General features: G+C 39.4%; 1 protein-coding gene across 4 annotated transcripts in view; it reads right to left on the bottom strand.

The window, feature by feature from the left end:
* The window catches only part of sox6 (SRY-box transcription factor 6), a 78,577-nt gene that overhangs the window by 48,327 nt on the left and 14,858 nt on the right, over nt 1-15,392 (bottom strand). For 3 of the 4 annotated variants that reach the window (XM_014026557.1, XM_014026534.1, XM_014026542.1), the window contains exons 2-3: nt 9,745-9,816; nt 2,582-2,632 (exon numbers count right to left, since the gene is read on the bottom strand). In XM_014026557.1, coding sequence (XP_013882011.1) covers nt 2,582-2,616 — 35 coding nt within the window. In that variant the 5' untranslated portion in view covers nt 2,617-2,632; nt 9,745-9,816. The remainder of the gene's footprint in view (nt 1-2,581; nt 2,633-9,744; nt 9,817-15,392) is intronic. The other variant, XM_014026550.1, reaches the window with a different exon arrangement.

The following is a 15,392-nucleotide window of genomic DNA, read 5'->3' as shown; positions in this document are numbered from 1 at the left end:
CTCTCTCTCTCTCTCTCTCTCTCTCTCTCTCTCTCTCTCTCTCTCTCTATTTTCCACTCGCTATGACTACACAAACAAAAAGCTGTTAAATGCGGTATAAAAAATTGATCTAAAGTGAAAACACATCAACAAAGAGAAGCAAACAAGCGAGAGTTAGTGTCTATTAAAGACCCTGTGAGACAGTTATACAAACTTTTGCTTTAGTTTTAGAAATACTAAAAGTGTCAAGGTAATGTTTTAAGCAGAGCCTGAAACAAAGACTTAGATATGGGTGTAAGAAACCAAAAAGTTTAAGCAATTCACACTTGAACTTGATTTGTGGCAATATGAAAAAGCATTTGTTAAAATTGAAAGTTGGCACTTTTATAGCAACAAAAAAACGCTTTATGACTCAAAACCGAACTKATGACTCAACACATGAATGAAAGCCCATCTGGTGTGCTACTGTGATGAGGTGCAGCTTAAAAAGGCAACAACAGGTGGATATTTTAGCAGATTTGCATGAACGAAAAGACTCAGAGAGCCCTCCCACCTTTGACCTAAATCTGTTGTTTAAAGAAAAATATATTGGGATTCTTCACTGGAGAACGTTCTGTCATGTTTTTTCAAAGCTGTTTCTTTCCTTTTCAGTCCCTCCCCACAGCCCACTCCAGGAAACAAGTCTTATCAAAGTAAAAGGGCTAACTCTGAAGCAAAGCCTGCCTTTAATCTTGGCCCGATTGTCCAGGCCTCAGTCAGTGTGCATAATATCTTTCTGCTGCTGCCTTTAATTAAAACTGACATTGACAAAAGGGTGTCCATTAGTAGTGCAATAATGTGTCTAGTCAGAATAATCAGCGCTGTGTCTCATTTGTGAGGAAGAAAAGGACACAGTTGAGAAACATTATGGTCAAGGGTCATGTTATTTTCTCTCCTTATTTTTCCAAGATTTTGAATTGCATCTTAAAATATCACTTGGAGATGTGTCCCCCTTCAGCGTTCGACCCTCAGTCTGTAACATTCTACAGATCTACTGGAAAAAAAAACATTCTACAGATCGTCTTTTGTGTAGTTTATCATTTGCCAAACTGATTTTGACGAGCGGAGAGAATAAACGCTGCCATCCACTTTGTAGCATCACTCAAAAACATAAAAAATTAATAAAAAATAGCAGAAATGAGCAATGGCAGTGAACTCTCAAAATGCAACGTGCTGTACGCCTGAATAACTCCTGTCAGACAGCAGTAGGTGTAGCACGCAGAATAAATTGGTGACGTGCCCTGAAGGATAAAAAACAGGTAACATGCATGTGTGCGTTTGTATTTTATCTGTTTATTGCAGCAAAAGTAACTAGATCAAGCATTTGTGAATACATGCTAAATATATTTAATTTATTTGGAGGTGATAAATGGCTCTCTCAGCTGTGTAATAGAATTAGAACAAAAGGAAACTGTTTTCAGCTCACAGATTTGTTTGTATAAAAAACGTCCTTGTGAACATGAATATAACTCAAGCAGGATGATTTCGCAGGATTTAATTAATTAATAATCAAAGCACAGAACTAAACTTACCCCCCCACACACCTTTATTAWGGTTATAATGTGGGATTTCATGTGTTTGAATTCAAAAGAAAATTAAAATCATTTCTAATAGGCAAGACGTTTTCCCATTGAATTCCTGAAGGACGTTTTGACGAGGAAGAGTAATGGTATCAAATTGTCCTTTCTTTTTAAAATGCCCCCAACAGTTCTAAGAGAGAGAAGGGAAAAAAATGCTGTTAATTTAATCAAATAAGTGACCTTTTTAAAAAGAAATCAAAGAGGATTCATTAGCTTTAGTAAAGTTTGGCTGACAGCAGCTTTGAAAGGCAGATGCTGCTGCTGTGGCTTTTAATGAGCCAACCCTAATTAGGGAGCAACACTGGAGCCTAGAGAAGGTGGCTGACTAGGAGAGGAGCCAATGGTAAATAAGCTTGCTTATTTACTTCCARTGTGTGTAATGACAGCACAAATTTTTAATTAGAAACACAAGATGGGTAAAAACAACAAAAAAAGGCAAATCTTTACATTAGGTCAAACACAAACACAGGAAACATTACAAAACTAGACTGATGTGCCCCCATTTGCCTCACCCCCACGTCTCTGATGAGGGCGTTTAGCAAGGCAGGACGGACGAGGTGAGTGGTCAGACAAGAGCATGCAGCATGAAGACACAGGASAGCCTGACCTGCAGGCTGTTAAAACTGTGAAATGAAAGGAAGGGGGGAGTGGGGACAACTCATGTATACAATATGTGACCCTCAAGTTGTTGATGTGTACTTTCAGTGTGAGTCAAGGCTACCAGGGTGAGCATGCTTCTCAACCACGCAGTACACAAACACAATCATGACACACAGCTTGGGCAAATATGTTAGAATCCATGTTTGACAATCTTCAAAAAAAAAAAAAGTTCAAACGCATGCGCACACACAAACATGTGCACGTATACATGGGACAAAGTCCACAGCTAACAATGTGTCAGAGAGATTAACCCCTGTGAGCCCGCCACCACCCCCTTGCCCCAACCTGTGATTCTAAATGGCATCAACAGAAATGAAACTAACCTCAGTAAAAAGCTGCTACGAAGAAAGCCCTCCATGTCAGCGTGTGGGGTTCTGGCAGGAGAAATCACAGAGATTACTTATTTTTTTCTTCTTCTTCACTAAGGAATGAGTGATAATCAAAAAGAGCAGGAGGAAAAAGGAAAGAGAAAAAAGAATAAAAAATACTGATTATACATTTTCCTATACAAGATCTTATGTCTTTAATTAAAGCAGAAATATGACTTGGAACCCATCCCCTCTTTATGAACTGACATCATTAATTATACCTTGTTCCAACGAGGGATTGGATTTGCATACAACATCGGTTTGCACTGATGATATGTTTGCATCAAATAAACTCTGCCTACTGATCCCCACACAGCCTTTATTCGCTGCTGTGTGCAGATATATGCGCATGAATCCAGCTCTGAAACCACAGATCCAGTCTGTTCAGAGTAGCCAGCGGTGGTCCAGCTSCAGCCCATGTGTGGCAAAAGCTGCTGTGGCTTCGAGGAGCCCAGCCGCTGGGAATCACAGCACCAATGAGGCAAAAGGATGTGGTCATGATGTCACCACTTGTATGGGTCGCTCAGAAGCCATAGCCGCAAAATACTAGAGACGCATGGCTAAAATTGACTTACGACAGGTTTCCATTTTGTTATTGGGCTGTGTAATAAATGTTTTCATTGTGTTAGATTGGCTGGAAATCGATTGGGGTGTGCGTGTGCTTTGTTTTAAGTGGTAAAAATGAGCAGAAATTTAAGGAACAAATTTGTCAGTGGAAATTTTATTACTTGCTGCAAGTCTTTTAGATCTCACAAAGAGCCCGGTACAGATATTCAGCTACTGATTAATGACAAGGATACCTTGCAAAAACATTATAAAAGTGTTTCACTCTTAACATTTCAAAGTTTTATCACTTTTAAGTTCTAAATTAAAATCATCCACATACCTTAGACCTTTTGTGAAAACACACTTTTCATGGGAATTCAAATTTAATTACAATTTTTAGTATTCATGAAAAGCATAAGAACAATTGACATCTAGTCCTTAAACCTTAAGTTTTAAGACATGGGTGTAGTYCGGCGTTTTCTCCTCTTTCACGAACAGCTTCTGGAGACAAAGCCTTTGAGAAAATGGAAAGAATGAGCCGAGCCCAAGGACACTGTGCCTTTCAGCCGGGCCAGCACTTAGCGGAGCAGTGGTTCCACAAGGTCCAGAGGGCTCAGTCGAGACTTTTCTCACAATAAGGTGTCTGGGGAGGCGGAGAGTGGCACAGCCAGGGGTACCGCGGCTCTGCTCTTTTTTGCACTCAGTTGGGCCCAGCGCACATAATACCATCACCATGCCACAGCGCACCAAGCCAGTGACAACGTGAGAAAACAACCGTCAAACAGTGCAGAGCAGATCAAGCGTGTCTCCTCACTTCTCTGAGTGCAAAAAGCACACACTGCACAGGCACACACACAAGCCAAGAAAATTATCAACACGAACACAGCTAAAATCTGAACATACTCTAATTTATTCTACAATTTAGTGCATGAACTCGTATCTGCATGAACCTTACAACAAATAAAACAGAACAAAAACTTTTTCTACTGAATTCATGATTCCCTTTTAGCAGTCTACCAGACCCTAGCCACTTTTATCATTATCTTGGATTGTATCCTTTAAACCCTTGTTGTTTAACTGTAACTTCACAGTGTTTATCCATGTGTTTCCTCAGCTGTTACTGCTTTCTATTATCCCATTGTGGTCAGAAACAACTTAGCTGGGACTGAAAATGCAAAAGGTGGGGTTTGGAGAGCAAACGACCAACCTAAAGAAAAAGTTTTTCTTTTTTTTCTCTTTTTTTTGTCTTAAGGCAAATACTAAGAACGTCTTGCCAATCAATCTCAGCTAATTCTAGGGCAGACTTGTTTGAAAGAGAAAAATAGAGAATAGACATCTCAAAGTTGGCCTGAACCACCGTGAGCAGCTCAGCAGCCTTTCAAAGAACGAGCTTCTGCCAAAAGCTGCCTCTGCTTAACCAAGTCTCCCACCATCTGCAACAAATGTGCTCTATTAAAGCAGTACCATATGGACAACAAGCTAGCTATTAACACGGCTTCAGCACATCCCTTAACCCAGCCCAGATTTCAAACTTCCAGTCAAATTGACTGCTGATTTAATGCACCGCCAGCAGCCATGTGGGTCTTGGCACGAGGCAGCACTCTCAGTCTTCAGTCATTAACAGGCTCACATAGTGCGCAGCCCACAGTGAGACACAGAAGTGAGCTACGCAGATCGTACTACAGCCCAGGTTAATTAGTATGTTCTCCTAAAATAATGAAAATGAAAAACAACATTGTTTTAAAAAAGATGGAAAGGATCAGGAGAGTTTAACAAAACTTCGACTTGAAGCAAATGGATAAAGTACGTCCACAGAGCCAGTGCAGCGGCCGCCTAGCTGGTGGCTTTTGTTTCAGTTGTTCCATAGTGATGAAAAGTGAAGTTGCTCCATTTGCTTGGATCTAAAATGCCAGGGATTAGCCCTACAGGGTGTAGAGAGGCAGAGGTGGGGTCAGGGGGACATGCTTAAATCCCTTGGGGCCTGGCAGCAATGAGGACACCTCGCCCCTGTCTGAGTCACTAACCGCTCACGAAGCCACGCACTTTTTCTCCACGATAAGACCATGATGTCACGACTGGAAGCTCTGCAACCATGACACGACTTGTACCTAATCAGTTACAGTTTTGTGGTTTTAACCCGACACTAGTGTTCAGTAATTGTGTTTATTCCTTTTGCCTCCTCTTGTCTCAGTTGGTTCCACATTGTACAACAAGCAAAAGACTGGGAGAACATTTCTTCACTTGCAAGGCTGAATGTATACAGTGATGTACCCTGTGCAAATAGAACTATTATGACTGATGGTAACTACTTGTTTTGCTTACTTATTATTTTTAAGCTCAATTGGAGCTTTTAAAACATAAACTTATTGTTCTGTCACTAGTGTCTCTGCAAACTACAAAAAAGAGACTTCACAAAGCCTAATTAAGTAAGGATGTTGGTTTTCTCATCATCACAGTCGTGTATTAAAAATGAGTGTTTGTTGAGGGGAAAAAAAACTACACTTCAGCATCTCATATTTGCATTAACTTAACACACGGACCCTATATGGTGAAAGTTCAGCAAAATATCTGCACACAATCACAGAATCTATGCATGCCTTTGTGCAGGATGCTGGAATCCAAACTCACTCCTTTATGATGCTTTTTACTGAAGCGAACAGCATCCAAGTGACCAACGTAATCTTTCTAGACTGCAACATGTGCAAAACACCTCAGCGTCTGCTTTCACGCACACACCTATGTCAGTCAGATGTGCCAGATGAGTAGTGAATTAATTTGTGTGAGCCACTCCAACATTAGGAAGGTGTGTTGAAAGGTGTCTGCTCATGTTTCAAATTAAACGCGCTGCTGGTCAGCATTAGCACCTCGCCACCCGTCGGCAACTGACACTTAGGGAGCTCYGGGGGAGGAGGGGGGAGGAAGGAGCGAGTGGGTCGGAGTGGGGGGGGGATCCCATCCGCTGTTCACACTGGAATAATTAGAACATGTCAGGAAGAATTAATTTCCTCATTTTTCAAAAGGATACACAGAAATTACCATGTTATTATATGACAGGGTCCCTGGGAGGATTGGATTAAATTTGATTTCTTGTGCAGCCCACACAACAAATTAAAGTCATAAATAAGATGGAAAGAAGCGGGCACAGAGCATATGTTTATGGCAATGAGTGAAGCCAAGGGAGCAGAAACAACCATCTTCATTTCATTTTATTTAAATCAGGCCAACACCGTGTGTCTGAATGACAGCAGTTGCTAATGGGTCGAGATTAGAGGCTTCTTGATATTAACACAGAGGTCCAACATCTTCTACTTAAAAGTAATAAACATGCAGGGCGTCAACTTGCAGATGAGCCTGTTCTCCACAGGTAATGCTCGACACTGTGGTCTTCCAGCAACAGAAAATTATAGCCCAATATTTTACGTCAGTCATTTTCTTCTATGTTCCTACCTTTTATACAACTAATAGAAACAATTTAAATATTTAAGAGTCACTTGTATTTAAACAAATGTCAATGCTGAMTTGCAATGCTACTTGCAACAAATAATGACATTAATCCACCCTAAATTTTCTTTTAATTGCATGTTTTGCAAATTGTTGTTTTAAAAGCTTCTTTTGGGTGTAATGTGTAATCACTGACCCAATTTTTATCCATCAATGTTTTGTTATCTTTGTTGAATTTTGATTCAGTTTTTCAAGGGGACAAAGTATAACAGTATAAATTGCATTAAAAAAATTATTGCACTATAAATGGGCCAAAAAATCTTTTTTTAATTTTAATTTTCATTTAATCTGACTTTATTTCTTAGTATGCGTTGGGTTTTTTAAAATAAATAAAGATATTAGTAAATACCAGAAATGCAGGATGAGTTACAATTCATTTTAACTTCATCAGTTAACACATTAGAGTTCAAATAAGTGGACTGGATTGTCTCAACAACACAAGGCAGAACACTCATCTCACGAGGCTCTGATTAAACTTGTCACCTTACTAATACAATGCAGTGCCATCTTGGCGCAGAAGAGTTTTTCAGCTTTCTCGAAACGGGCTGTCATTAGAGCTCAGTGCTCCCCTGGGCACCACAAACTTTAAATAATTTGCGAATCAATTAACTGGCTACTCTCGACGCAACAGGGATTTCACACTCCGGGGTCGTGGTGCATTATCAGTTGGAGACGATTCATGGCTTTTTGGGCAAGAAGCTCATGGTTGAAATTATTAATTTGTTTTACCAGACTTTTAGTTATGCATTATTTTCTACAGCTGGGGTGCGGGAGGATTAGTAACATGTTCTCTGGTCCTGTTTTTTTAATTTTTTATTTTTTGTACGAACAGTAGATACTACGGGAAAACAAAATGAGAAGCAGGGTGACAGAAAAAAAAACTGTTTTCACTCTAACAATCTACTGAACCATATAATAACAATAAACTCAGAGGTTAATATATGTACACATCTTTTTTGTTAAGTAAGGTTATATCTTTAAAATTAAGTAAAGGCATAATAATACTAATAGCTATCACGTAAATCAATTATTATTCCCAAATTAATTCTGAGGTTCACTGAAGTAACCGAGGTTGATAAGATCGACGCCATTGTCAGGCAGTCATCAGTCTGTTTAGCATGTTGACCACAATCATGGAAGGGTCAATGGACTGAAGAGGCTCATTTGCTGAATAATAGACAGTAAGCGACCATTCAAAGGTGATTCACTTTCATTTTATGATGAAGTGCTGTTTATTTAATTTCTGACAAAATGGCTCCCCACATCACTTCAGTGGAGCCATCGATACGGAGCTGAAAAGCTGCGAGACTGTGTGGTTGCAGCTTATTAGGTAAATGACACATTAACAAAGAGTGTATCCATTCAGATGCTTCAACGTACTCTCAGGTGTTTCCAGATGGGACTGAATGAGTGTAATTAAGCGTGCCATATAAGCAACACAAACTCAATTATTTCCTGTCATATTTGGAGAATAATTAAACCTGCAAGTCAAGAATAATCAGATTCTTGATTGTCTTCAGATCCAGCTAAATATGAGCAAGACTCATCTACAGTTAGCCCTCAGGGGCTTCGTGTCTAACAAATACTGACAGGTGTTTTAAACATTTTTACGAATCGAACACATGATTTTAATCCCCAAATTATTCATATCCTGGTTTTTTTTGTCCTAAAACAGTCAAGTTTTGATGAGTGAATAGCTGAAGTCAGTTCCTAACACTGAAGCAGAATCGCTTTTTCTTTTACATTTAACAATCAGATATTTATTTTTCAACCTAAAACATATTTTTGATTATAACCCAGCCTTGTCTGTCAATGAATACATTTTCTGGAAAAAAATTTAAGTAATCTGTCACATCTAATATTTTAGTAGACCAAATGTAAATTAGGGTTAGGGTTACACTAAATTAACTTTGGTCAATGCTAAAATGTAAGGTATGACAGATTCRGTCAGTAATATTTTTAAGTGTATAATTACTGCCTTTACACCACGTAATATATTAAATGGAACTTATTAAAAATGTGTTGTATTTGTGAACAACTGTTTTTAATGGAAAGGCTTTATTGTGTCAATAAATTATCCGGTGATGTATTTTGCTGAAGTCCATGGAGTGATTTTTTTTCTTTAGACACAACTAATAATTAAATACAATATCTTGCTAAATTTGAGCCAACTGATAACTTGCTGTTGCAACTGTACAATGTTAGCAGCAGAAATCGGTTGCTGGTTGACAGGTGCGTGTTTGTCTGAGCAGAAGACATCGTGTGACYTGAAATGGCATGATCAAACAATGGCAAATGGCCCTGAACTTTGAATTCAGAGGAGGCGTTTCATGGCTGTTATTGAAGAGCCTCCAAGTCACATTAATATGATTCCCATGGTATCACCAATGACATTTGGAAGAAAGGAATAATATCAACTAAGTTCCTCACCTTTATTTGTTTAATATCTTAGATATATTTTCATTAGAAATCCTGCACGGGCTGCAGCTGCACAAAGACTTAGAGTAATATTTATGCAGAGAGGGTTGTGGTGCACTCAGCTCAGTTTTAAAGTTAAATAATAAAAGAACACATTTCATAGTAATTGTATTACTATATTGCTTTGGAAAATTCAAGAAAGCCTCTTAAAATGTTTCTGGGTACAAGAAGTGTTCATATTCACCATAGACCTGGCTGGCTGTGATACTGGCTTAAACATGTTTCCTTAAAGTATTTACAGGATTTGCATACATTGATTACAATAATAATATAGGATTACCTATTCTTTATCTTTCAACAACAACAAAAGGTTTGACCTGACAACAGCAGCAGCATACAAAAAAAAAAAAAATCACAAAAACACAGGAACAAAAAACAATCAGTAAAACTGCACCAAAAATAAGTTTGAGACTAATATTTTGTAAGGTCTGTCGGTAACTTTGTGTCTCGAACTGTTTAATTGTGCATGCATTGTAAGCCCATCCAATTGTCCACCTCATTTAATGCAGGTGTTRAGTGTGGGTGAAAGTCAGCAGGGGTGCAGGAGTCGTGTGGCAAGACAGAGACAGCTGAAGAGGCAAACGGATACTTACAAAAAACTGAAAGACTTGATCCCCAGCTTCCAGTGTTCACTGGTTGGCTGATTTCGAACTCATGTAAATAACCTGGAACGTAAGCACAAAGACAGAAAAAGACTTCATTTAGCTGGGAACACTGCATATTCAATAGAGCTTTCAGATTATTTTAAAACCAGAACACCTGCATTTATCTATATCAAAATGAAAAGTGAAACATGTACAAGTGTTTAAAACTTTCTTCTCTCATGTGTCATTATCCTGTCTTCCATCCACAGCTTTAACTAACAAATAGCTTATAAATCAGCTGTTTTATTTAACGTTGCCGTCTTTCATCAAACAMTGCTTCCCAGTGATTTATTTAAAGGCCATGCTCTGCTAGTTCCAGCTTGTCTTTTGAAATGTTTCTGTTAAAGAGCACACAAAGACCAAGGAGGCTGCCTGGTAGAATAAGAAGGTGCATGTTACAAAAACTTAGGTTTGAAGAAGTGTGAAAAAGAAATTGCTACTCGTTGAAGGCTAGAAGAATAAAATGAGCTGAAGGCTACCTCTGATTATAACTGTTTTAATGCATCATTAACATCATTTCAATCCTTACGACTTGTGACAAATATTCACAGAGATTTTGTATTTTCTTATAAAGTGTGCACGGCTATGAACTTCTTGCCCCCTGTTTTGGCCAGAAGACAGGTATAAAAATATTTAACCCCAGCAAAACATGGCAGAAAAGACAAATCTTAAATCTATATGCAAAAGACKCAAAAAAAATTAACAAGGAATGAGATTATGGAAACACCAATTCATTTTTCTAAGCTCCCAGCGTAGGAAGTGGAAACGCTCTAAGCTCATTCATGTTCATTTTCTCACATTATCTTGTTTTTCACAATAAGCCAAGATCTCATTACCAGCTGATTTATACAATTAGTCCGCTTCAACACTGCCAATTAAACAAGGCCAAGGGTTTTTTTTTAAGGTCACGCTTAACTGATCTGTCACTAATTTGCACTACTGCATCTCAGTCTTCTATTGCCGGGGCCAATAAGCCACCAACAACAAGACTGCAGAAATATATAGACTTGCACAGCATAGTTGTCAGAGCACAGCGCAGTCGGCTGCGTGGGAGGACGGTGGGCTAACGCGGTGAGATGGGTCTGAATGTGGCAGCCTTGAGGCTAGACGTGACAATGGGAGAGAGGGGGACCCCTGTGACCCCCCAGCTGAATGGAAAGCTGCTCCATACAGCAGTGTGTTCCTACCAACACAATAAAAAACACATTTTATTCCATTAAATGTACTTTACACGCATTAACACGGTTTTTCCCTTTTTTATTTTGATTAAAATTATTGTATCAAGTTTTATTTCATTTCAAATAAAAAAGCATCAGCTGATTTAATCATAAGCACCACCTCGGATCTTATTGATTTAGAGTTCATTTCAGTTAATTAAATCCTGGATTCACACATGTACAAGATTAACTTTTATTTGAATTTACTCAGTCAAGAATCTATTCCTTTGCGGGGGTGGGGACATAAAAAATATGGTAATTTAGTCATTCTTTGTCTAAAAACATGAGAGTTCATGTAATCACAGTGTATTATTAAAACAATCTTTGAACTAATAATTTGATCTTAATTGAGAACAATCGGGTAAATAAGACGTGGGGAGCTGGATTCCACTGCTTATTTAAGTTAATTATTTCAGCGAGGGGGAAAAAAAAGAAACACAAAGAAGTTATAATTGAAAATAATGAACGAATCCAGATGACATTATAATGAAGCAAATGTAGGAATCCCTGTGGTTTAGTAGGATTCTGTGTCAACCGGCTATTATTGTAGCAGCATGTAGAACCAGGAAATATTAAATAAACCCTCTTTTATTGCCAATCACATAATTAGCAAAAGGCTTTAAAAACAGTTACAAGCAGACAAGTTATTGTTTGAGTGTGAGACAAACAAACGACTTCTATTTAAGTAATTGTAAAAATAGTGAAGATTTTTTTTTTGCCTGGCTCTCAGGTACCAAACAGTGAACACATGCAGCCGACATCAAAGCAGCGGAGACAGATAGCTCACAGCCACCTGTGGCATTTCTGTCAAAGAGTGGCCTTTTCTCCTGTTTTGGCRGCAAACACACACACACACYCACYCACYCACGCACGRACMCACACAGAAAGAAATGCAATGAACACTTTCATGTGAAGTAATCTTAGCATCATTCAAGTCATGACCTGTATAAATTACACCCACAAACACTGGTTATATTTCATCAGCTTAATTGCTGTCCATCCTGGCTCCACATGTTAGAAAATGCAAATATTTTCAATAAATCAGACAGACTCCAAATCTGAAATTCACATGTTGACCAGTATCTATTTTATCTGTCAGCTTTTTTGGTCATTTGAGTCTGAGCTTCTTGTACCGAACGGGATAAACTAGTTTTACTACCTAGGTCCAGAAATATTCAGTTTCAGATTCCAATTCCGTGTGTGTGTGTGTGTGTGTGTGTGTGTGTGTGTGTGTGTGTGTGTGTGTGTGTGTGTGTGTGTGTGTGTGTGTGTGTGTGTGTGTGTGTGTGTGTGTGTGGTGGGGGGGATACGCTTGATTTAATTTCCCTTGCCCATAACAGAGAGCTGTCTTTTTCATCCATCATGTTACGGAGGCTCCGCATCAATAAGCAGCATCACCACAGCTGTACGGAGCACAGCAGAGGCCAATCTCCATCTGTTCTGACAAAATTCCAGTCGTGGTTCCATGTACTTTATTTAATTCAACATACAGCTGTGACAGTTTTACGTTTCCTGCATGGACGGCACGAGCCTCTGTGTATGCCGATGTGCCGTCTTGCGTACCGTGCATGTGTGCTGAAGTTGTGAATGGGAATACACYCGAGCAAGCCAAAACTTGTGCTTCAACTCCTGATTGGAATATGTCCAGATCTGCAGCGTTTTTAAAAATATCCTCCCAATCCTCCGTCCCAAATCCTCACTCTCCTCTTCGTCCAAACGTGCTAAAGTAGGAATTCTGCAGAGTTAGTTATTTTGACAATAGAGGTAATCTATGCCATCAGTAGGCTGCTCCCTACCTGGATGCAGTGTGGTTATCTCTGCACAAGCAGCAGCCACATAGTTAGGCTGGAAACTGCATGGGGGTTAGGATGCAATAAGATGGGGCTGTAACAGTGGTCCCAGGGGAAATGGGGTAAAGAGTAAGGGGGTGGGGGGGGAGACAGGTGTTGGAGATGGAGCTTAGAACATTCTGGCACAGAAATGTCTGATATCGTAATTGAACATCTGAAATTGCCTGTTAAATACCCAGTTCCACAAAGTTAATTCTTCATGTATTAGCCTCATCTGAGAGGAACAGCGAGATTTGAGGGAAACTGTTGACACACAAACTGTGTTCACTAGTTTGATGGACACGTCTGTGGACAGGTAAACTATCCAGCAGAGTGTCATTAAAAAGACAAACTGGATTTCTATAAGCGATCTGGCGCATCAGTGGCTTATTTGGTGTTGGAAATGTGGTCAGTCACAGCCAAACAGCTGTTATACAACCTTACTAACTCACCCTCTCTGATTTTTATTTCTACTCTGTTTCTCCCAGACTTTTTTTTTGTTATTTAGTTTTGTTTTAGCCGATTCTGCACTGACACTGAAATACATCAGGCAAGACATTCACAAAACGTTTCATGCCAGCGTGTCAAGAACGACTACCAGCATGTCACTCCAGTTAAAAKCATCTTTGTCAAGAGAGTGAAACAGTGTCTGGTGTTTTGGCAGAGCTGATGTCAGATAAAGGAGCGGAGGAAGAAAGTCCCGCTCTTGAGCGGCAGCTTTTGTACTGAGAGTTTGTTACAGGCTCGGTTCAGAAACAGTGCCGTGGGTGAACAAGACTTTCTTGGCAAATACATCATCTGTCATTTCTTTGCATCAAATAACGGGGATAAAAGTCTATTTACTGAGCAACTGAGGCAGGGAGAAAATGTTTTCCTCCACAGTGGACAGCTTTCAGTCCCCAGTGTTCCTAACGGGCTGCTGTGCAGCGGCAGCCGATCACTTCTCTTTTATTTCCTCACACAGATTTTTTMCTCCAAAGACTGTGAAGACAGAGAACACAGAACAGGCTTGTCTTTTGGCACGCTGAGAAGCCCTCTTTTCTTAACTTTCGAGATATGCACACATTTATTTTCCGTTTTTTTTTTCTCCTTGTTTCGTTTTCATTTGGTGTGGAGCTTTGTGTTGGTGTGCATGTTGGGGGCAGGGGTATGAAAACAAGTTGCCTCCCCCCCATTTCTCTCTCCCAGGTAATGTGTTTATTTTCCTGGACCCATCTTCTAGTTTACTGCGTGGTGGCGTTTCTCCCCTCTTATCGCCTGGCCCTCGTGGGGCACTTTAGCCCCTCAAATCCTGTTCACCACATACTGGTTTTAGAATCTGTGAAATGAGTGCTAGAGAAGCGTGGCCACAATGTCTGCTTGTGTTGCTGCTGGACTCAAATGGGCTTGGTGCTTTTTTTRRCCCCCTTTTTTTTTGTCCAGGGAGATGCATAAATGGAAGTTTTTAACACCTCAAAGGAGGCTGGGCCTTTGTGGAGCCACACTAGAGAAGCCTGACAGTCTCCTGAGGAGGCAGACACACTGAGTGCTGCAGGACAAAGAGCTGGAGGAGCAAAATCAGCGGGGGCATCACTCCGCTTTGGGCACCAGACATGCACATGCACACATATAGTTGCACTTACATACATGCACGCAAACAACCATTTCAAAGAGAGAACTGATGTGTTTCTGTCAGCAAATCCAAGATGATCAAAAGAAGCAGTTGTGTCAAATATATCATAACTGTTTTTATGTAAAAAAAAATGTTAMTCGGCTATAACCCCTCATATCTGTTGGGCAACATTGTTTCAGATGGTTGAAAATCAGGCAGCATGCAGCAATGACAAAAATAACTGGTTTTTTAGCTGTTAAATCAGCATACAGTGCTAACTCCAAATAGGTTTATATGTGATTAGTTCAAGTAAAAACACAACCAGCACTGTTTGCTTCTTATTGATTTCAGCTCCACTGTTTGAAAATAATTTAAACATTCCCATCCCAATTTTCCTTATTGAAATTTTCTTTTTTTACAGCCCAACAGCTGGCTTTTACAATCAGGTTTTATGCTGTTTAGATGGCTACAATAAGCATTTATATGCAAATATGTCTGCCTTGTACAAAAGACATGATGGGAACCATGTTATTCAAGCCTTGAAGTGTGCGCCATTCAGCAAAGAAAGCTACTGACTGGCTTCAGAACCTCACCTGATCGGGTAGTAATTTCGGCCTATGTTACTGATTTTCATCAGTGGACAAAAGACATTAGTGCTAAAGGCACGGATATAACAGACTCTGTTTTACCCAATCGGAAACAACATTTAAGACTTCTGTTTAATATTATTTTAGTCATTGGAAATATTGAACTTAATCCAGGTCCAGATAAAAATGTTTTTATGTCCACTTCTTTATATTTTATGGGATTTTATACATATGTTTTTAATAATTATCTTGACCTGGGTTTGTGCACAGGTGTATCTTATATAAATCCAACTTAATTACAGTCTACACAGGGATCTATATTATATCCTGAAAAGGTTAGACAACCTCCTGTTATGTCAAGTCTGAACACTAC

The sequence above is a fragment of the Austrofundulus limnaeus genome, unplaced genomic scaffold, assembly GCF_001266775.1.
Source record: "Austrofundulus limnaeus strain Quisiro unplaced genomic scaffold, Austrofundulus_limnaeus-1.0 Scaffold5, whole genome shotgun sequence".
NCBI lineage: Eukaryota > Metazoa > Chordata > Actinopteri > Cyprinodontiformes > Rivulidae > Austrofundulus > Austrofundulus limnaeus.
This window is presented reverse-complemented; position numbering and strand designations above follow the sequence as displayed.